At 41.9% G+C, this 21,734-nt stretch overlaps 1 protein-coding gene across 1 annotated transcript in view; it reads right to left on the bottom strand.

The window, feature by feature from the left end:
* The window catches only part of LOC138745028 (cadherin-8-like), a 190,918-nt gene that overhangs the window by 60,649 nt on the left and 108,535 nt on the right, over nt 1–21,734 (bottom strand). Inside the window, exon 5 of the mRNA XM_069902069.1 lies at nt 8,021–8,208. Coding sequence (XP_069758170.1) covers nt 8,021–8,208 — 188 coding nt within the window. The remainder of the gene's footprint in view (nt 1–8,020; nt 8,209–21,734) is intronic.

Here is a 21,734-nt window from a genome sequence, read left to right as displayed (position 1 = left end):
TTGAATGTCAACAGTATCCAATCTCTAACAGTTTAAAGAATAATCTAATTTTCTTATACGTGTGTCAAAGTTAGCACAGCATCCCATCCATATTGCCTAACATAACAATCTCTCCACATTGCTCTGAAGCAGGACATTGACCAAATATTGTGCATTTTACGTGACAAACGCAAGCAATTTTCTTATTTCCTTCGAAGAACTATGTCAGTTTGTTTCATAAAACACATACAGGAAGTTGGAGCAACAGCTTGTCGACAGGGGGTCATTCACAGGAAGAAGGCAAGATGACAGACAAATCTCCAACTCCAAGGTTTTGGTTTTGACTTTCTGGATGCACTGATTTCATATGCCCAGGCCATTTTCTTATCTGTTGGACATCTAAGACTGATTCATTACCTGGGTTTGCAGGAGCGATATATGAAGAAAGAATGGATAAACTGGAGTTATACTCATTGGAATTTAGAAGAATGAGATGAGATCTCATATTGCAGTTAACTTAATTTAGACATACAGCATGGTAACAGGCCTTTCAGCCCATGAGCCTGTGCTGTACAAATACTCCAGATCTTTTTGAAGGCTGGGAGGAAACTGGAGTACCTTCAGGAAAACCACCCAGACAAGGAGAGAACATGCAAACTCCTTACAAACAGCACCGGATTCAAACACAGCACTATAATAGCATTGCACTAATCACTACACTAACCCTTGAATAACGTGTTGGTGAGACCTCATTTGGAGTATTGTGTTCAGTTTCGGTCACCCTGCTATAACGATGATGTGGTAAAGCTAGAGATGGTGCTGAGAACTTTTACGAGGATGTTGCCAGGACCCAAGGGCCTGAGCTCCAGGGAGAAGTTGAGCAGGCTAGGGGTTTATTCCTTGGAGCACAGGAGGATGAGGTGTACAAAATAAGAGAGAAATAGATCAGGTTAAAGCTGAGAGTCTTTGCCCAGGTTAGGGGAATTAGTAACCAGAGGACATAAGTTTGTGTGGGGGGAGAAATTTAACAGGAACCTGAGGACTAACGGTTTTACACAGGAGATGATGGGTGCATGGAAGGTTGGATTAGGTGGTTGAGAGAGATACTATTGCCATGTTTAAGAAAAAAAGTAGATGGATACGTGGATGGGTTTAGAGGGCTATAGGCCAAACTCAGGAAAGTGGGACGAATATGGGTGGCATATAATGGTCGGTGTGGGAAAAGTTGGACTGAGGGTCTGGTCCAGGCAGTATGACTCTGTGATCTATCTAATTGAAACATATTACAAAGTGACAGGTCTAAAGGTTAGATGCAAGAAGAAAGCTTCTGACATTGGGGAAGTCCAGAACAAGGGGTCACAGTCAAAGGATGAGGGGGAAGCCATTTAGGACTGAGATGTGGAGAAATTTATTCACTCAGAGAGTTGTGAACTTATGGATTTCCCGACCCCAGACAGTTGTTGAAGCAGGTTCATTTGGTATATTCAAAGATGAGCTGGGTATGACCCCTATGGCTGAAGTGATCAAGGGGTATGGAGAGAAAGCAGGGGGAGGATTCTGTGGTTGCATGATCACCCGTGATTGGATTGTATGGCAGTGCAAGCTCGAAGGTTTGAATGGTCTCCTGCACCTACTTTCTATGTTTCTGCAATCTCTCCAAGGGAATGTGTCATAACCAAATTATGCACCCGGCATTTTTTGACTATTTCTGTATGAATATTGCCATGAAAGTCTTAATTAAGGGCTCGACCACTCCCTCACGTGGCCAAAAACTGCTCTACTCAACTTTCCAGCTAATCTACATCATCCTGCAACCTTGAACGATCATCCGGCCTATCCACAACGCCTACCAATTTTCTTATCGTTTGTCCCGCGTAAATTCACATCCAAGTTATTTGTACATGTCACAAACAGAAAAAAGACTTTGGGCGTCAATTCTCATGCTACACCATCAGTCACAAACTTTCAATTACAACTGCAAACCTCCATCCTCCGTCACCTGGTAATCTCCAAGAATGATGCCGTAACAATTCTCAGCAGGGATGGAGCCTCATTGCAGCCTAATCAACTGACATTTGTTGAGTGCAATGCCCAAAAGTGCTGGAGAAACTCTGCAGGTCACATGGCATCCATGGGAAGTAAATTGTAATCAACATTGTGTATTGCACTTAACCCCAGGATTCTCAAATTCTCTTGATTAACTTACATTTGTTGAGCATTTCTTTACCTCAGTACAGTCCATTTGACTCGATACCCAATTATGCACTCAAGAAAATGCCATGGTGGCTGTTGTACAGGAAAACGAGCAATCAATTTGTGCAGTAAAAGTTCTCAAAGGATTGCATGTTTTTGGAACTCTTCCTTAAAGGGATATGAAAGCAAAATATTTTAATATGTTTAAAGCAAAGGTGACTGCTTTTCAATAAGCAAGGTTGAAAATAAACACAAAGAGAGAGGTCAATCGAGTAAAGAGACAATGCTGGAAAAACTCGGCAGGTCAAACATTGGACTTTATAGAACAAAGATAAAGATGCATAACCAATGATTCGGATCTAAGCCCTTCATCAAGGTATGTAGAAAATGTAGGCATGCATCCATACAAAATTGTGGGTTGAAAGAGGCCAACAGGCAAGAGGTGATAGGTGGGTAAGGGTAGGAGGGCACACCAGCCAACAGGAGGAGGTGAAAAGGTTCTGTGAAGGGAATGCAGAGCTGGAGGAAAGAAAACAGAGGGATGAGAAAGAGAGCAGAGTGGGCTAGCAGAATCTGGAGAAGTTGATGTTAATGCCATTCAGTTGGAGAGTGCTCAGATGAAATATTAGGTGTTCCCCTCCAATTTATGGGTGGCCTTGGTCAATAGATTCCATCACCATCTCTATATCATAACAACTGCATTTAATCTCTCAGTGTCTGGCTTAAGAGAAATATTTGGTTTCAAGAGTGGTCAGACATGTCAGTGTGGGAGTGGGGAGGAGAATTGAAATGATTGGCTATGGGGAGATCCCTGTCATTGATGTGGACAGAGTGAAAGTGCTCAGCGAAGCAATCTCCCAGACTGTGATCTATAGTCTCCGGTGTAGAGAAGTCCACAATGGGAGCACCAGATGCAGTAGATGACTCCTGAAGATTTAGAAGTGAAGGGTTGCTTTACTTGGAAGGTCTACTTGGGACTCTGAAAGTGGTGAGGGTGAAGTTATGGACACAAGGGGCAGGTGCCAAGGGAGTGATGGGTGGGAAGGGATGAGTGGACAAGGGAGTCACAGAAGGAGTGGAAGCTCTAGAGGGTGGAGAGGGGAGCAGATGGGAAGATGTTTCTGGTGCTGAGAGGAGAATCAGATCTGCCATGATCTTACAAGAATCTGGAGCACTCTTGAGGGGTCAAGAGGTCTTAATTTGACTATTCATACCTTCCACAAAGATCAATTAGATCATGACTTGGAAATTAGATTTAATGACTTTGATTGAGAAATATTGACCAGGGCATTGAGAAGAATTAATCGCCTCTTCCAATGTTGTTAAGTTATATTTTGTTACCAACCAAGCGAGCTTTGGTCATATAAACAATGGCATCTCCACAGCACTGGCTTCCATTGTTACCACACTAAATAGCCAGGATAATGTGGTACTCTGGAATGGGACTTGAATCGATAACTTTTCAGTTTCTTTGAGGGTGCTCCCCATTCATCTGCATTTGACATGTTCTCAGTCTCCCACTTTAATATTCTGGGTATAATTATTACAGGTTTACTTCAGCGCTTGATGTCCTGTTTTGCGGAAACTGCCAAAATGTTTGGCCTGGAAGTCAGCCTGAAGAAAACGGAGGTCCTCCATCGGCCAGCTCCCCACCATGACTACCAGCCCCCCCACATCTCCATCGGGCACACAAAACTCAAAACGGTCAACCAGTTTACATATCTCGGCTGCACCATTTCATCAGATGCAAGGATCGACAACGAGATAGACAACAGACTCGCCAAGGCAATTAGCGCCTTTGGAAGACTACACAAAAGATTCTGGAAAAACAACCAACTGAAAATCCTCACAAAGATAAGCATATACAGAGCCGTTGTCATACCCACACTCCTGTTCGGCTCCAAATCATGGGTCCTCTACCGGCATCACCTACGGCTCCTAGAATGCTTCCACCAGCGTTGTCTCCGCTCCATCCTCAACATTCATTGGAGCGCCTTCATCCCTAACATCGAAGTACTCGAGATGGCAGAGGCCGACAGCATCGAGTCCACGCTGCTGAAGATCCAGCTGCGTTGGGTGGGTCACGTCTCCAGAATGGAGGACCATCGCCTTCCCAAGATCGTGTTATATGGCGAGCTCTCCACTGGCCACCGTGACAGAGGTGCACCAAAGAAGAGGTACAAGGACTGCCTAAAGAAATCTCTTGGTGCCTGCCACATTGACCACCGCCAGTGGGCTGATATCGCCTCAAACCGTGCATCTTGGAGCCTCACAGTTCGGCGGGCAGCAACCTCCTTTGAAGAAGACCGCAGAGCCCACCTCACTGACAAAAGACAAAGGAGGAAAAACCCAATACCCAACCCCAACCAACCAATTTTCCCCTGCAACCGCTGCAACCGCGTCTGCCTGTCCCGCATCGGACTTGTCAGCCACAAACGAGCCTGCAGCTGACGTGGACATTTACCCCCTCTATAAATCTTCGTCCGCGAAGCCAAGCCAAAGAGAGAAAAGAGAAGACACATCTATAGAGCGGTTGGGACATGAAGTGGGCTATTTGGACCATCAACTCCATTCTTGGTCTTTGCAGAGCAATCCAGTTTTAATCCCTTGCCTTTTACCCTGAGCCCTTTCCCTCATACAAGCCCTTTCTGAATCTCAGACCCAACAGGCAATGGGTTCCAGATGACAACCACTCTCTATATTTGAAAAAACTTCCTACCATCACCAATCATACATCTTTTAACCAGCCTTTTGATTCTCTGCCATCGAACAATACACTAATGGGAATATCTTTCCTCTGCTTTCCCTATTTAAATACATTTTCTCTTGTGCCCTCACTCCCTTATCCACCTATTACTTCCTGTCTGTGGGCTTGTGCTCTTCCTCCCCCACCCCAACTATTTTCTTCAGGCGCTTGCCTACATTTTGCTATCTCGATGAAGGGCTCGAGCCTGAAACGTTGCTTATGTTATCTTTGCTACACTGTTTGACCTGCTGATTTTCTCCAGCCTTGCATTTTTACTGATTATGATGTTGTCCACTTCTATCAAATCTCTTCTCAGCCGTCTTTGTTTCACAGAGAACAACCGTGGCTTCTCTGGTCTAACCTTGCGGCTAAAATCCTTCACTCTTGCAACCAAATATTTCTCTTAAGCCAGACACTGTGAGATTAAATGCAGTCGTTATGATATGGAGACGGTGATGGAATCTATTGATGTTCAGAAGCTGAATAAACATTAGTCGAGATACGATCATGGGACACTGATGGACATTTTGTTTTCTGAGTGATGTGGATTAAGAGACAGATATAACTGGAAACTAATCTTCATTGTGCAAAAAAATAGTTTCCACTCAAATCAAATTTCTTCCTTGTCAGATTTGATCATCCTTCTATGTTTTCCAACCATGCTGATAATCATTCATTTTTTTTTGAAAACTAAACAAAAATATATTAAAAAATAAACACAGAACAATAAAAATAAAACATTTGAATTCAATGCAAAAAAAAAACCCTCCAATTTGGTGCAATAAAGTGGATTCCAAATTTTAGCTGGGAATCAAAAGGGGAAACATTTTTTATACAATGGTCAAAGACCGTCCAAAGAAGCAAACTAGCTGACGAGATTCTTTTTACAAGTAGGATTCTGGTGCTGACATTCTTGAGGTCACTCATTTTGTACTGTATAGTTTTAAATGAAGATGTACAAAATATGATTGGCCACAGAGAACCATCAGCAGTGGTAGTTAGAACCTAGTGGAAGTTGGCAGGAATGTGGGTGACATCAGTGAAGGATCAGTGTAAGTGGACTAAAAAGTACCTGTTTCCGTCCTGTATGACTCAATAAATTTTAATTGTAATTTTAATCTCTGTGTTTCCATCTGATGCTATGAGATACTGATGGACCTTTCTTCTGATGTCATCAAACTTCAGGAAGAAGATGGATTTGGGATGTGGGAGGAAACTAGAGCACCCAGGGGTAACCCATAGAGTCACAGGGAGAACTAGAGAACATGGGTTAAGGGTGAAAGGAGAAATGTTTAAAGGGAACATTCGAGGGAACTTGTTCACTCAGAGAGTGGTGAAAGTCAAGAATAAGCTGCCAGCTGAAGTGGTGAATGCAGGTTCAATTCTGACATTTAAGAAAAATTTGGATAGGTATATCGATGTGAGGGGTATGGAGGGCTCAGGTCTGGGTGCAGTACAATGGAACTAGACTGAATAACAGTTCGGCACAGACCAAATGGGCTGAAGGGCCTGTATCTGTTCTGTTGTGTTCCATGGTTCTGTGGTAGAACTGGAGTTAAGGATTGAATATGGGTCACTGGAACAATGAACCAGCAGCTCAACAGGCCTTGTCACTATGCCACCCTGCAGAACTAGAGCTATGATGCACTTTGCAAGCAATGGCAGTGTGAATGATTTATCAAATATAAATGATTATAAGACAGTTGCATAGCTGAAAAAATATATCTCAAAAATTAAACAAACAATCGTGCATGCAAGTCCAAAAGTTAGAAATATTCAATATTTAATCCAGATGAGGTTATTACTGTAATCAATGCTCAATTTTTCTGGCTGAAGTTTAATGGTCTAATAAAATGCTGATGGGGAAAAAAAAGATGGTCGACCTTTGCAGGAGTTCATAAGCGTTGAGTATTGCCAGTAAATTGAAGGATTAAAGTACTATAATATTCAACATTTCAGAGAGTTGTACAACATTAAAAAAAAGTATTTCAGTCCATCCTATCTCTGCCTACCATTACTGGTCTCAGGATAATCCTATTTTTTGGGGGTCAAAGGGCTTGATTCTCTCTATATTACCCTTTGATTTCCATGTGAATAACTTCTCTGGCATTTATTACAAGCTGACTGACTCTGACAGCTTTGCTGTTCTTCACCCCATGACTCCATGTGTCCCATCGTATTTGCTCTATTGAGGAGATTTTCTGAACAGGTAACTCTGAAATCATTCGGATTTGGGATTCCCTTCCATTCTTAACAAAGGTTTTGAGCAGTTCTCTTCCATTTCCCTATCTCTGCTCTCACCTTCTCTTTACTGGGACAGGGACAGGGATCGAGTTCCCCTGGCTCTCACCGCCAACCCTAGCAGGTCTCTGCGAACAACAGGCCACAGACCTCTGCAGCACAGGAACAGATCCTTCAGCCCATGAACTATTTCGTAAACTGATCCATCTGCTTGCACGTGTTCTCTACTGTTCTGCACTGTTCATGTGCTCGTTAAAATATCTTTTAATGTCTGCTCCCATCACTTCCTGTGAGTCTCATTCCAGACATCTACCACTCTCTGAGTGAAAAAAAAACCTGTCTTGTAAATCTCCTTTAAAATGTCCCCCCTCTCACATTAAAGCTGACCCCCTCCAGTATTTGACATTCCCACCCTGGAGAAAAATCTAACCTTGCGCACATGATTTTATAAGTTTGATCAGGTTGTTCTCTCAGCCACTCACACTCCAGAGAAAACAGCCCAAGTTTGTTCAACCTCTCCCGGCTTACCGCTTCTTGCAGCTCAAACCCTTGGATCCATACAACATTGTGGTGAGGTCTATTCTGCACCTTCTCCAAAGCCTCCCCCTGTGATGCAGTCAACAGAACTCCAAATATGGCTTCACTCTGGGGAGTGGGATGATCACTCCCATTCCTTTTACTATCCAGAGAAATCACCCTTTTGGAATGAGTAAAATAAATAAATAATCAGATAGGAAGTGAAGAATAGGGCAGTGAAGATATGGAGAGCTGCATTAATTAGGTGTGTATCAAATGTGAAAGCACAATGGCCACTTGGAAAAGTGTTGCAGTGAAGGGATGAGGGGAATAAATCCTGTGTACCTTTTTAAGAATGATAATTCCCTCGTGGGTCTGGGCGTCTGTCCTGATTTCGAACATCTCTACTCCATCTCCGTCAATGATTTCATACAAAGACTTGGCATTCTGTCCCATGTCTCGATCATTAGCCTTGACCCTTCCCGCAACTTCTCCAACTGGCATGTCCTCAAGGACAGACAAATGATAGAGACCTGAAAGCAAAGGAACCAAAATGTATTCAAGACAACCATGGAGAATATTGAGAACATTCAACACTTAAACATAAAATTCGTCTGTGACTAAAATTGGGATTCCTGAAGCATTTCAGAATCAGAAATTATTGTCATGAAGATGTCACAAAATTTGTTGTTTTTCGGCAGCGTCACAAGCATTTATATAAACAACCTTACATAATAAAAATACTGCAAGGAAAAGAAAAAGACAAAGAAGGCATTGTCTGTGGTTCATTGTTCATTCAGGAATCTGATGGCAGAGGGGGAGGAGACATCCTTGTGCCACTGAGTGCTCATCTTCAGGCTCCCATACCTATTCCCAATGATAGCAGAGGGAAGAGGGCATGACCTGGGTGGTGGTACCTTGAAGGTAGAGGATGCTTTCTTAAGAGACTGCCTCTTGTAGACATCCTTGATGGAGGGAAGACTGGTACACGTGCTGTCGCAGGCTGAGTTAACAACCCTCTGGAGCCTTTTCGTTTCCTGACTGTTGGCACCTCCATACCCAACTGTGATGCAAACAGCCAGAATGCTCTGCGTGGCACACCTGTAGAAGTTTTCGAGAGTCTTTGGAGACATGCCAAATCTCCTGAAACTCCTTACAAAATATAGCCAATTTTCCAAACATCTTTTATGAGCATGAGAATTGGTTCCCTACTATTTTCTACCTGCATCCCTTAACAACTTCTGTAGGTGCACCAAACAGGGTACATGACTGTGTGGGATGGGAATGGCTCAGCCTAAGTCCACAAGAAATTGTAGGAGATTGTCCATCGACTCCATCTAAATCTTTTGCTGCCTTGCAAAAGTAAACATTTTCAGCGGTCCATCCCATATACTCTTGACTCCCCTGCCATTGAGAAGATTCACCAGTGTGAGATCATGTACCACTAGATAGAAGGATAGTTCCATTTATCAGACTCTTGAATGAACTGCATACTAGTAAGATTATTTTGCCTTTGTTCTGTACTAATTAATTGCTCTCTGTAAATGTACACTTCTCCACCATGTTTTAATTGCAGCACTTTTTCTGGGATATTCAGTTGGACTGTTTGGAAAACAAACTCTACTACTGCTCCTTGGTACATATGACGATATACTTGAACTCAAAATGGCAAATTATATCTGACCACTGAAGAAGCCAGAATTGGCTGGATTTTATTGTTCATACAAAGGCATCATTCAGAGATGACCCTCCCAGAGGCATCTCATCTGATGGAGAGTTTAGGTGGCCTTTGGTTAACTCTACAGTTAAATTATTATTGTGTCAGAAAGAAATGGAATATTGATCGACAGAACTAAGGTTGAAACCTCTACATCATCTTAACAACAAGATAAATGCAAGATGAAAGCTAATGGAAGCTGTTAAACTACCAGCTGTAAAAACTGATTTGCCTCACCAGTTCGTTCAGGGAAGGAGATTGATCACCATCACTCAACCTGGTCTACGTGACTCCAAGCTCACCACAAGTATTGAATTATGGATTTTAAAAAAAATTAGTGCTAAATCAGGTCCTCTTCTCTTTTGCCAATAACAAACATTATTCACTTTTTGGACGAAAGACTAAATAAAAAGCCTATTAATGAGCTGGTAAAAAATTGCTGATCTCTGAGATGTTGAGGGATCAGAACATATTGGTGCCTGATTCACAAAAAATAGACATCCATAATTATTCTGCAGACTTTTAATCCTTCATCATTGACTGATCTAAACCTCAGAGCTCCCTCTGCATCTGCACCATGGAGACACCTTCAACTGAATTACTCTAGTCTCACCTTCTCCAAGGCAGCGAGGGATGGATAATAAATGCTGGCCTCACCAGCAATACCCACATCTCGGGGAATAGGTAAGTAAAGCAAAATAGGTGAGGGAGAAATAGGATCCATGATTTGCAGCAGGGCACTAAAAATCTTTGGTGTTCTAAAGAGTGTAATTTGCTTCCACAATCCCATCACTTGAGATCATTATGATTATTTAACTCTGTTCTATCATTACCTTAACACTATCAAAATTAATTACAATGCTCTACTAAACTATCCCCTGCACTGTTGCTTTTATTCTTGTACTACCTTTTGTGCGATGGAAAGGTTGACTTGCCTGGATAGCACATTAAAATAAAAATCTCATTGTATCTTTCTACAAGTGGCAATAAGTAATTCAATTCATAGAACCAAAGCTCTTGCCTGGTATGGAGCTTGAGCGTGGTCACTATGGAAGGCAGACACCCTCACTGGATGAATTGATGGATACTTGCACAGGGGATTCTTGTAGAAAATGAGGGAGTGCCATCTCCTCCTCCTAACCTCAGATCCGGGGTCAAATATTCTCTTTGGAAATGTTCAGCATGTTATGCATACAACATAAGACTGTCATTTTCGTGGAGTGTGAGAGGGTGAGGTGTCAAGCCATGGCTGCAGAATTCATCATGACTTCCAACACCATAAACCAGCTACATCCTAATTTTATGATTATTTAACAAAGAATACCTGTTTCTGTAAGCTGGGCTCTTTTCTGAACAGTCTAACAAGTTACCTCCTACATTTAAACAGTTGCATAAAGTGCACAATTACAGATTACAATGCAAAGTAAGATCACTTTGCATCAAGCAAGGGCAGCACTCAGATAGTTGATGTTTTGGGTGAAAAGCCTTCACAAGGAATGGCAAGAACTAGGCAGACGCCCAAATAGAAGCGTGGTGTAGGGGTGGGGAGGAGCTAAAGCTGGCAGGTGAACAGTGCGATGGGGAAGATGTGTAAATGGAGAACGAGCTGCCAGCTGAAGTGGTGAATTTGATATTTTGATATTGAAGAAAAATTTGGGTTCGTATGGAGAGCTATGATCTAGGTGCAGGTCAATGGGACTGGACAGTATAATAGTTTGGCACAGACTAAAAAGCATGTTTATCTGTAGTAGTGATGTAAAAGAAAGAAGCTAAGAGTCTAGGGTTCAGAAAGAGTATTCAGGTTTGTAACTACATGATAGAGAACTTTTTGAGTACCTGAAGCAATGACCCATGCTGAGAATGTCAAGGTTTGAGTTTCCATCCACCCATGAATGAATGAAAGGTGTTTAATTATGTGCCCAAAACAGTGCGGTTGGAGGATGGAGGCTAATTGGGTGTAAAGTGAGTTGCATGGACTCGAGAGTCGAAATGGCATTTACCATGCTGTATGTCTAAATTAGATTTTAAAATTTTTAAAATTAGAAATGTGGACTGTTTTACTTCCTGTGGTACTGCCTGACTGGCTGAGCTTCTCCCGTGTAAGTGGTCGGTATTCTGCACGCAATAACTTTTCTTTAAATGGTGAATTCTTATGTATAGTTAGCATTGCCAACATCTGTGCAAATGCTTCATTAATTTTAAGTAAATCTTTGGGAATGTTTTTGGTTATTACTGATAAAAATTCAAACATTCATGTACAAAGAATTAGTTACTCAATGGCCTCTGTGAATCCAGGCTGATAACTTGTTTAATCCCACCGTGGAAATGTGAGCATTGAGAATATTTTGTTTTCAATTGGCATCTTTAAGAGTACAGTAAACATTAAGCTACAGGTTTTTTTTTTCTGGCCACATCAGAAATGGCTGCATCCAAGTGATTGAAAATGAATGAGATCCAAAGGAAAATTCACAGACCAGCATTGTCCATCATCCAACAGATGCATTGGCCAACAGGGTCTGCGACTGGTAAGAAGAGAACTGAAACCTTGGCTGAGATTTTTTTAATGGTACTTGCTGCATTAAGACTGTAAAAAAACATGTAAGAGGTGTTGGGACATTCTTGTGGATGGAGCTTTGAAAATGAAATGCATTTATCCATCTTAGAACACAAGCAGATTGTATTTGGATGTTCAAAATACAGTTGGAGAGATATATGAAGTGCTAAGGACATGGATCAAATGCAGATAAATGGCACTTGACCAGAATGCCAACTAGATCAGCATGGAGAGGATAGGCCACAAGGCCTGTGTTTTGCTCTGTGACCACGACAAGCCTTCCAATCCTTGTGGTACCTTTCTGCATCCTTTGCATCTAAACCTGCCCTGCGTCAAAGGTCTTTCTGAACAGGCTTCGCCCGAATGCAATGTATGTCCACAGACAAGTACATTGTCTATAAGAAGGCAGGCAGGCACTGTGACAAAGCACCAACCATGTTGGACTTTGTAAATTACCCATCCACTGAGTATTCTACACTGGCCTATAGGACTGCTTTGGGCGTCTTTGTGCAATGCAGTTATTTGGCTCCTGCTGACTGACAGATATGAGGTTAGGAATATAATTAGCAAATTCAAAGATGATATGAGACTTGGTGGTGCTGTTGATAATGAGGCTAGCCTACAGCTGCAAAACAATAGTGATGTGTTGATAAGATTGGCAATAAATTACAAATGGCATAAAATCCCCCAAAAAAATGAGGTGCAGAAAAACCTGTTATCTGGAATTCGAGTAAACGGTGGCCTCAATGAACCAGCAAAAATATTCACTGAAAATAAATGGTTAAAAACATATGGGAGTTTAAAATTGGCGCTCCCTGGCGGTCAGTTCGCCAGTCATCCAACACACAAGCTCAAGCAAATAACAAATATACTTATCCAGCATCTACCAATCCTCACAGGTGTCAGACGTGGGAGTTTTACTGTATATTGGAAGGTACATAAGGTGACCCTGAGCTTTCTGATGTGGAACTATTTCAATCCCATCCCAATCCCACTCTGACTTATTTGTCTATAAGTTCTTGCACTGATATTAATAAGGCCAATAGCAGGCTTCAAAAATAGGAACTTGTTTGATAGAAGCAGGGAGCTGCTTTCTGACTCACTATTGAATTCTCAATCTTCCAAATAACTCACTTTCTTGGACTCTATCAGAACTAGACATTTGTTTTGCTGTGGGTCATCTATCTGTGATATTGGCTCAATATATTTTTTCTTCCCCACTGGTACACTCGGACTTATTATTTTGCAACACTTCACATTTCTATGTCAACTTCTGAAAAACCCATCAACAACTCATTAACAGAAGGCAGTGGAAAGAGGCAAACCTTATTACGTCCATCACAGGCTGTGATCTCCCATCCATTGAAGATATCTACGTGAGCTGCTGCCTTAAGAAGGCAGCCAAGATCATCAAGGATCCCCACCACCCATGATCTCTTCTCACTACTATCCTCAGAAGCCTGAAGTCTGGCACCTCTAGGTTCAAAAAGAGTTTATTTCCCTCCCCCTCTTGTACCTCCACTTACTACCCTAACCATGAATTACTCTCGGAATGCACTATATCTTTTGCACTCATTGGAATTGTAAATATTTATTTGTCTCTCTTTTTTATATTTATTATTTCTTTTTCGGTCTCATGGCATCTTGTGGTATTTTAGCATCTACATTTGTAGTTGCTGAATCTAATGTACATATGTGCCGCAGAATGTAAAGATTTCAGTGAATCTGTATATTGTACATCTGTTCATGACATGTAGCAAGCCTGATCCCAACATATCACAGATATTTATTTTATCACATCTTTCTCTCACAATCTTCTCTGCATTTTAATTAACTTTTTCATCTCTCCCAGCTCCAACAAAGGGGAGTCGCATGAAACATTAAGACTCTTTCTCTCCCACCCGAGATGCTGCTCCACCTGTTGAGTATATCTGCCTTTTGTTTTGATCCATGCAGCGATTCACTGATCAATCATTAGTCCTTCATGACCACCGTCCACCACACATCAATAGCTCTGTGGTGGAGGGAATAGAGAGCACCAAGTTCCTTGGAGCCCATTTAACTAGTGACCTATCGTGGACACACATCTCCTCACTTATCAGGAAGGTGCAACAGTGACTGCAATTCTTGAGCTGAATGAAGCAGGCCACCATCATGTCAACCTTCTAGAGAAGCTCGATTGAGAGCATCACAGCCGGCTGCATTACAGTGTGGGTACGGTTAATGCAGAGAAACGGATCAGAGGCCAATCCTCAGGACCATATGAGAGGATCACCGAAGTCTCCCCCCTCCCTCATCGATGTGATCTACTGGGATTATTGTCTGAAGAAGGCGTGCAAAATCATTGAGGACTCCTTCCACCCCGCACACAGCACCTTTCATCTGCTCCTGTTGGGAAAGAAATACAGGAGTATCGGAGCCAGCACCACCAGGAGGAGGAACAATTTCTTTCCGTGGGCAGTGAGAATGCTGAACGACCAAAGGAACTGCTCACACTAACCATTAGAAACTCTCATATTATGAAACATTATTCATTTATTTATTTGTGTATATGACTACTTGTCCTGAATATGTATTGTTTATCTGTATGTGTGTCTGGTTGTGTGTCTGCATGTTTTGCACTGAGGACCGGAGAATGCTGTTTTGTCAGGTTGTACTTGTGCAATCAGATGATGATAAACTTGAGTTCTCCATGACAACCATACAGTTAACAATAGCTTAAGTCACAAGACTTTGTGTCAACAGTCAAAAGACATGAGGCATCATGGATGAGTATAAAAGCATATAACATCATTCTGCCATAGAATGTTGTGTTCAACTCTTGTCTCGACATTACAGGAGAGATATGAAGGCAAGCGAGAGCATTCAGAAAATAAAACAGAAGTAACTAGATACAAGGCTCAATTATAGAGACAGGGTCTGATTTCTTTGGAAAAGTGAGGGCCAAGGTGAGATTTGATGTGAGTGTTCAACAAAGAGAGGGCTTTAGGCAGAGTGCACAATGGGAGACAGCTCCCATTGGAGGGGAAGCTGGGGAGTTGAGGTCACAGGGAAATATAACAGAAACTGATGAGTGACACAAGGAAATATTTCCTCATGTGGGTGGATTCTGAAATGCATTGCCAGCAGATGTGGTGGAAACCTTTCTGTTGTACCCTCAAGAAGAAATATTAATGTATCTGATGGAGAAAAGAAATCGAGGATGATGGAAAGAGCTGGTGGGAGGAGCTAGAGTGTTGTTCCAGCAGATGGGCTAAATGGCCTCCTCTATTTTGTAACCATTTGATATTTCTATATCTTGAAAAGAGAGCGGAGGCAGACTATGTTGCAGAAGTGTAAGTACACAGCCTTCGTGACAGAGAAATTATGGGATGTGTTCTGTCAGCCGTGAGTCTACATTGTGCTGTGTGTAATGTCCCACCTGCTAAACAAAGCCTCTGTATCCCTTCGTTCACTGTGCCATGAACAACACATTGAATTAGGTAAGGTTGGGAGAAGAAATAACATTAAACTGGGCAATGGCGTTGAGGTGAGAGTAATTAATCCAGGAGAGATGCCCAAATGATTTTATTTTGTGCACTTAGTGGAAATCAATGAACATTGGAAAAACAAAAACAAAAAGGCTGACACTAGCTTTCCAAAGGAATTCATCAGATTGTAAATGTCAATGTTAAAAGATTCCTGGCATAGAGAAATTGAATGAATAATCCCTCCTCAAGATCTTGTTAAGAGATATGAGAGCAATTGTCATATACATGATACAATGTATAGATACGGGGAAATCTTTACTTGCTGTGGCCACACATAAGATGCCCCAACTACAACAGTATGGAATTGCATTACCGTAATGTTCCAAGAGATAGAAATAAGATAATATCAGTTATTTTCTTCATCATCAATAATATGCCTTGTCTAGGAACAGACGATGAGGAATTGATTGTTTCATCTCTTTGAACCAAGAGTTTAGCCAATTGGTCCACAACCCTCATTTGGAATTGAGGTGCCTTCATTCCAACACTGAGATGAAATGGGAGCAAAGGCTGAGGCTGTTTCCTTTGACTGGAAGGCATATCAGTAAATGACAAGTTTTACAATAGAGGCTGGCCATTTAGGGCCAAGATGCCGTCTAATTGCTTCACTCTATCTCATTGACAAAAGACAAAGGAGGAAAAACCCAACACCCAACCCCAACCAACCAATTTTCCCCTGCAACCGCGTCTGCCTGTCCCGCATCGGACTTGTCAGCCACAAACGAGCCTGCAGCTGACGTGGACATTTACCCCCTCCATAAATCTTCGTCCGCGAAGCCAAGCCAAAGAAGAATATGATCCAGGAATTCTCTGCCACAGAGCGACATGGTTTTCAGTTGTTATATTGCAGACCACGATCAATCGACAAGAGAAGCATAAGAGTTGGGGATGCTCGAATCTTGATCAAACAATGAAAACTTGGGGAATTAATGAGTCAGGCAGGGTAGTATTGCTGTTGCACAGCTTTTTAAAAAAAATTTAGAGATATAGCACATTAACAGACCCCTCTGGCTCATGAGCCCTTGCTGCCCAACAACATCCATGCGACCAATTAACCACCAATCCCTTTGTAAATCAGGAGGAGTTGGAGCACCCAGAGGACACCCTCGTGAAACAAGGAGAAGGTGCAAATTTCACATAGGCAGCACCAGATTCAAACCTGAGTTGTTGGTGTTTTAATAGCATTGTGCTAACCGCTCCCTATCCCTGCCATACCAGACTGCATATTACTTGTGGTCCTATAGATCAGAACTGGTCAGCTTAAACAAACTCTATCATTACATCTTAATACATGTGACAATGAGCACAACTTGAATGTGGACAGTCAACATTTCAGGTAAGTGAACCTGATGTCACTTTTGGAAGGTTAACAATGTTTAGACAGGAATATTGAGGTTGAGAATCAGGACTGTTTTACCTATTTTTGATTATTTTCCTCATTATGTCCATTGTCTGCTATTTCACATGCATGCACTGTCAAGGCCAGATTCAAAGGAAACCCATTGGGCAAAGTGCCTGAAGTTTGATATCAACTGCAATGCCATGTCCTTGGAAAGGAATGCGAGAAACTGAATAGGAATTGATTCAATGATTTAACATCTTCTGAATGAGTAGATGCAGGGTGTTTCCATAGTGATGGAAACTACAATATTCTACTGGAGTCAGGAATAGCTCTAGGCTGCTTTAAGGTCTGTTTTATGTTTGTCGATGTTTAATTAAAACAGTCAGTAAATCTTTGTGTTTCGCTTTGGGACTTCACAATGAGGAAAATTATCCTTGGAGAATGAACAGATTACCTTCAATCCAAAATATTGCATTCTACAGTGAAGATGAACCTTAGCCCATCCACAGTTACATTATATATTCTGTTATTTAATGTGAGCACAGAAATCTTGGTTGGAATTTTGTTGCAGAGGATTCACTGAATTGAACTGTTTATTATTTCATGTGTACTGAGATACAATGGGAAACTTTGCTTTCTGTGCTCTCCAGGCCAGTCAACGAATGTTGAAGGACAGCAGGCAGTGCAGACAGAGCATGTTGCAGGACTTTAAAGAGAAAACTGCACAAAACCAGTGCAAGGTCCAATTGAAATAGTTTTGAAAGAATGAGAGATTGTCTTTTGCATATTGGAGGGCCTTGCAAGGGTCTGATAACAGCAGGATGGCAGGGTTAAGGTAGCAGTTAGCAGTATGCCATTGCAGCATTTGGTGACCCAGTTCGAAATCCACCACTGTCTGTCAGGAGGTTGTACATTCTCCCCATCTCCGTGTGGGCTTGCTCTGCGTGATCCGGTTTCCTTCCACATTCCAAAGGTGTGTGGGATTAGGAGGTGACACATGGATATAATTGGGCAGCATAGGGTTAATGGGGCAGAAGGGCCTGTTACTCTAAAAAGAAAAGAAGCTATCCTTGAATCTGATGCTTCACAATTTTATATTCTTGTAACTTCTGATGAAGGGAGAGGGGACAGGAGAGTGTATCTTTTATTATGTTGGCTGCTTTCCTGAGAGAGCATGAGTGATGGGAGAGGGGGTTGGTTTGCATGTTATCCACATAATTTTAGAATGTCAAATTATGGAAATTTATAAACCCTTATTTGAAATAGTTAATTTTTTTTTAAATCAAAATTCTCTGCAACTTTATGCGGTCATGAGCAGAGCAGTTCCTGAACGAGGCTGTGATTGGACAATGTTCCAATTTGCCAATGTATTACATTACAGTTCTGATTTATTGCGCACTCAGGTGAAACGCAGCATCAAACTTCCACTGATAAATTTGAAGTCAATGGGCAAAATGAAGATTGCCATGGTTCTGAAGGGGATCAACTGGATGAGTGCTTACCCCACTCCATCACCACACTTCAAGTGAATTCCATGCAGAAGCATTTTAATCACTAATCATCTGACCTTTGAATCCTTGCCTAGAGTTTGGAAGGGAAAAGTAAGTAGAATAATTTATATTTCAATGTCTTTGCCAGGTTCGTAAATTGGAGGAGCAACACTTAATATTCCATATGGGCAATCTCCAACCGGATGGCATTAACATTAACCTCCAGTGTCTGCTAGACCACTCCTTGTTCCCTCTCTCTCTTTGCCATCTCTCATTCTCTTTTCCTTCGGCTATCCACTCCTTTCACAGAGTCATTCCCCTCCCCCTATTTGCTGTTGTGTCCTCATTCCCTCATCTATCTATGACCTCCTCTCCCTGTCCCCCTCATCTATGTTATATTTTATTCAGGCACCTGCCTATATAATTTAAGGAAAAGGCTTTGGGCCTGTAACAAGATCACATCTAGTTCCAAATTCTGCCTTTTTCTCCACATCACTTGATACCCTGAATAATTTGATACCTATCAATCTCCTAACACCCCCAATAATCAGGCCTCCACAGCTGTCTGTGGCAATGAATTCCAAAAATCAATGACCCTCTAGCTTCTAATTCTAAAACTGTGCCCTCTTGTCCTGGATTAACACATCAATGGAAACATTTTATTTACATCTACTCTGTCCAATCCTTTCAGCATTTGAAGTGTTTCAATGAGATCCCCTCTCATTCTTCCAATGAATACAGACTCTACCTTCACCTCCATCTGCCTCAAAAAAGCAGTCATTGACCCATCCCACCTGGTCACATTCTCTTCTTCTGAGTCGGACCACTCTCCTAAGCTGTCCACATCTCTCTGCAACCTTCCAGAGTCAAGGACAGTTTCTTTCTTGTTGTCATCAGACATTTGAGTGGACCTCCCATCAGTAAAAGTTGATGCATTGTTTATCTCAGTGGTTCTCAACCTTTTTCTTTCCACACACATACCACTTTAAGTAATCCCTATGCCATCGATGCTTAAGGAGTATGTGGGTGGGAAGGGAAGGTTGGGAATACCTGCTCTAGACCCAATTGTTGCTGAAATATTTGGCTTGAGAAAAATTCTCATTGGCCCATTCCCTTTGGAGTTCTGAAACCGTGCACATAACGAGTCAATGAAGTATAATTCAAACAGTGATTTTCAAATGTTTTCTTTCAACCCACGTACCACCTTGAGCAATCCCTTACTAATCACAGAGCACCGATGGCATAGGGAATACTTAAAGTGGTATGTGAGTGGAAAGAAAAAGGTTGAGAGACACTGGAACGGTTTTCTTTTTTTCTTCTTGACACTATACCCTGCACTTTATTACAATCTGCTACCTTTTGTTTTATTCTTGCACTTCCTGGTACATAATGCTTGGTCGACTTGCCTGATTAGCACATAAAACCACTGTGTCTCAGTACACATGACAAGAGACAATGCAATTCAAAACATCTCGCTAATATTACAGGAGGTGACAGTCTGGGATAATTTAATTTAATACATGTGACTAGAATTATAATTTTTTAAACATATCTGTGTGGCTGCCACAAGTAAGAATTTCAGTACAGATGTAAATTGCACTTCAAGATTTGGGCTCCAATTTATGTCATGTAATAAAAAGAGTGCAAAAGTGAAATTTGCAGACAGATTCGTCATCGGTAGAATTTTTTTTTTCCTTGAAGAAGGGCTTAGGCCCGAAACGTCGGCAATACTGTATAGCTTAGTCTCCAATAGATGCTGAAAAGACCAGCTGAGTTCCTCCAGCATTTCTGTGTGTCTATTACAGGCTGAGCCTGCTCCCTGAAGGATAGAAAGGAGAGTGTCCCCTTCATTCGTGAATGTGCTCTTGGTAGGTCTGTTGCAGTTTGTGAAAAACAATGTTGCTGTTTTAACTTGCGCTTTTCGGAAGGGTGCAAGGGTTTTGGGGTGGGGCGGGGCGGGGGGGAGGGGAGGGGGAAAGAGGTGGCCAAGAGTTTGAGGGAGAGAAGAGAAAGTGACGCTCAGCAATCAGCACTCACTTTTCCGCCCCAGCTGTTAGTTCAAGTCACACTCCAAAAGAATGGCCAGTAGTGGCTCTACAGGCTCTTTAAAAGATCGTTGAGTTTGGTGTCAATGGCCCTCCTGTTCCCGCCTCATGTTTCATGTAATACCATAAGACATAGGAGCAGAATTAGGCCATTCAGCCTGTGGAGTCTGACCAACCATTACATTACAGCTAATTTACTGTCCTTTTCCATTCCATTCTTCTGCCTGATCTGGAACATTACAGCCCAGTACAGGCCCTTCAGATCACCACGTTGTAAGCCTACTCCACAACTATTTAATTTTTCCCTATCTCACACACATATCACAAAGTTTTTCTGAAATCCACGTGCCTATCAAAGAGTCTTTAAATGTCACTATTGTATTGGCCTCCACCATCATGGCCAGCAATACATTCCACTACTCTGTGAGTAAAAAAAAACTTAACTCTGACCCTCAATTCCCTTCAAAATCACAAATATATCTACATCTGTCTTAAATAGTTACAATGAAATAATATTTTTCTTCTTCGAGCTGTAGAAGATGAGGGGTGTCCTGAAGGAGTGTGTAAGATGATGAGATGACTTTATGGTATGGATTGCCAAAGGCTTTTTTTTCCACAGGGCTGAAATACTTAACAGCAAGGGCGAAGTGTTAAGGTGCTTGAGAGTAAGTATGGGGGAGAGGAGGCTGGTGGGTAAGTTTTTCACCCATAGAGGGGAATGTGTATGGAATGTGCAGTCGGCAATGGTGGTGGTCCCTGGAATAACAAGATCTTTAAAGAGACTATTACATTGGTACATGGAAATGAGAAAAATGGAGGGTGATGCAGTCAGGAAATATGACACAGAGTAGATTATTAGGTTGGCACAACACCATCGGCTTAAGAGCGTGTACTGGGCTGTTGCTTTCTATATTTATGCATCTGTGCTTCCACTTTGACACAAATCAAAGGTCACAACGACATGTGGGACTCCGAGAGAGGGATGAACAATGATGTTAAGCAGACGAACGAGATTTTCTTTTTATGTGCTCACCAAATTTACTCCCGAGACTTCCCATTGAATCTACTCGCACAACAATTACCATCAGTGTAGTTCAGATCACAACAACACATTGAGTTTCAAATCACTATTCTCCCCATCTTTCCTTTGGTCCTTTTGTTGATAACCTTGTGATTATTGGTCATCTGTGAGAGTAAAGAGAGAATCCTCATTTACAAGCTAAACACAATCTGCTGGAGGAGCTCAGCAGTTCGAGGAGCATTAGAGGGGAAAAAAAGAATGGTCAACATTTCAGGTCACAACCCTTCGTCACCTGCTGAGTTCCTCCAGCAGACTGTGCTTATGCTCAGATTCCTGAATCTGACACCTGGCCTCTCCTTC

The sequence above is a fragment of the Narcine bancroftii genome, chromosome 10 (genome assembly GCF_036971445.1).
Source record: "Narcine bancroftii isolate sNarBan1 chromosome 10, sNarBan1.hap1, whole genome shotgun sequence".
Lineage (NCBI taxonomy): Eukaryota > Metazoa > Chordata > Chondrichthyes > Torpediniformes > Narcinidae > Narcine > Narcine bancroftii.
This window is presented reverse-complemented; position numbering and strand designations above follow the sequence as displayed.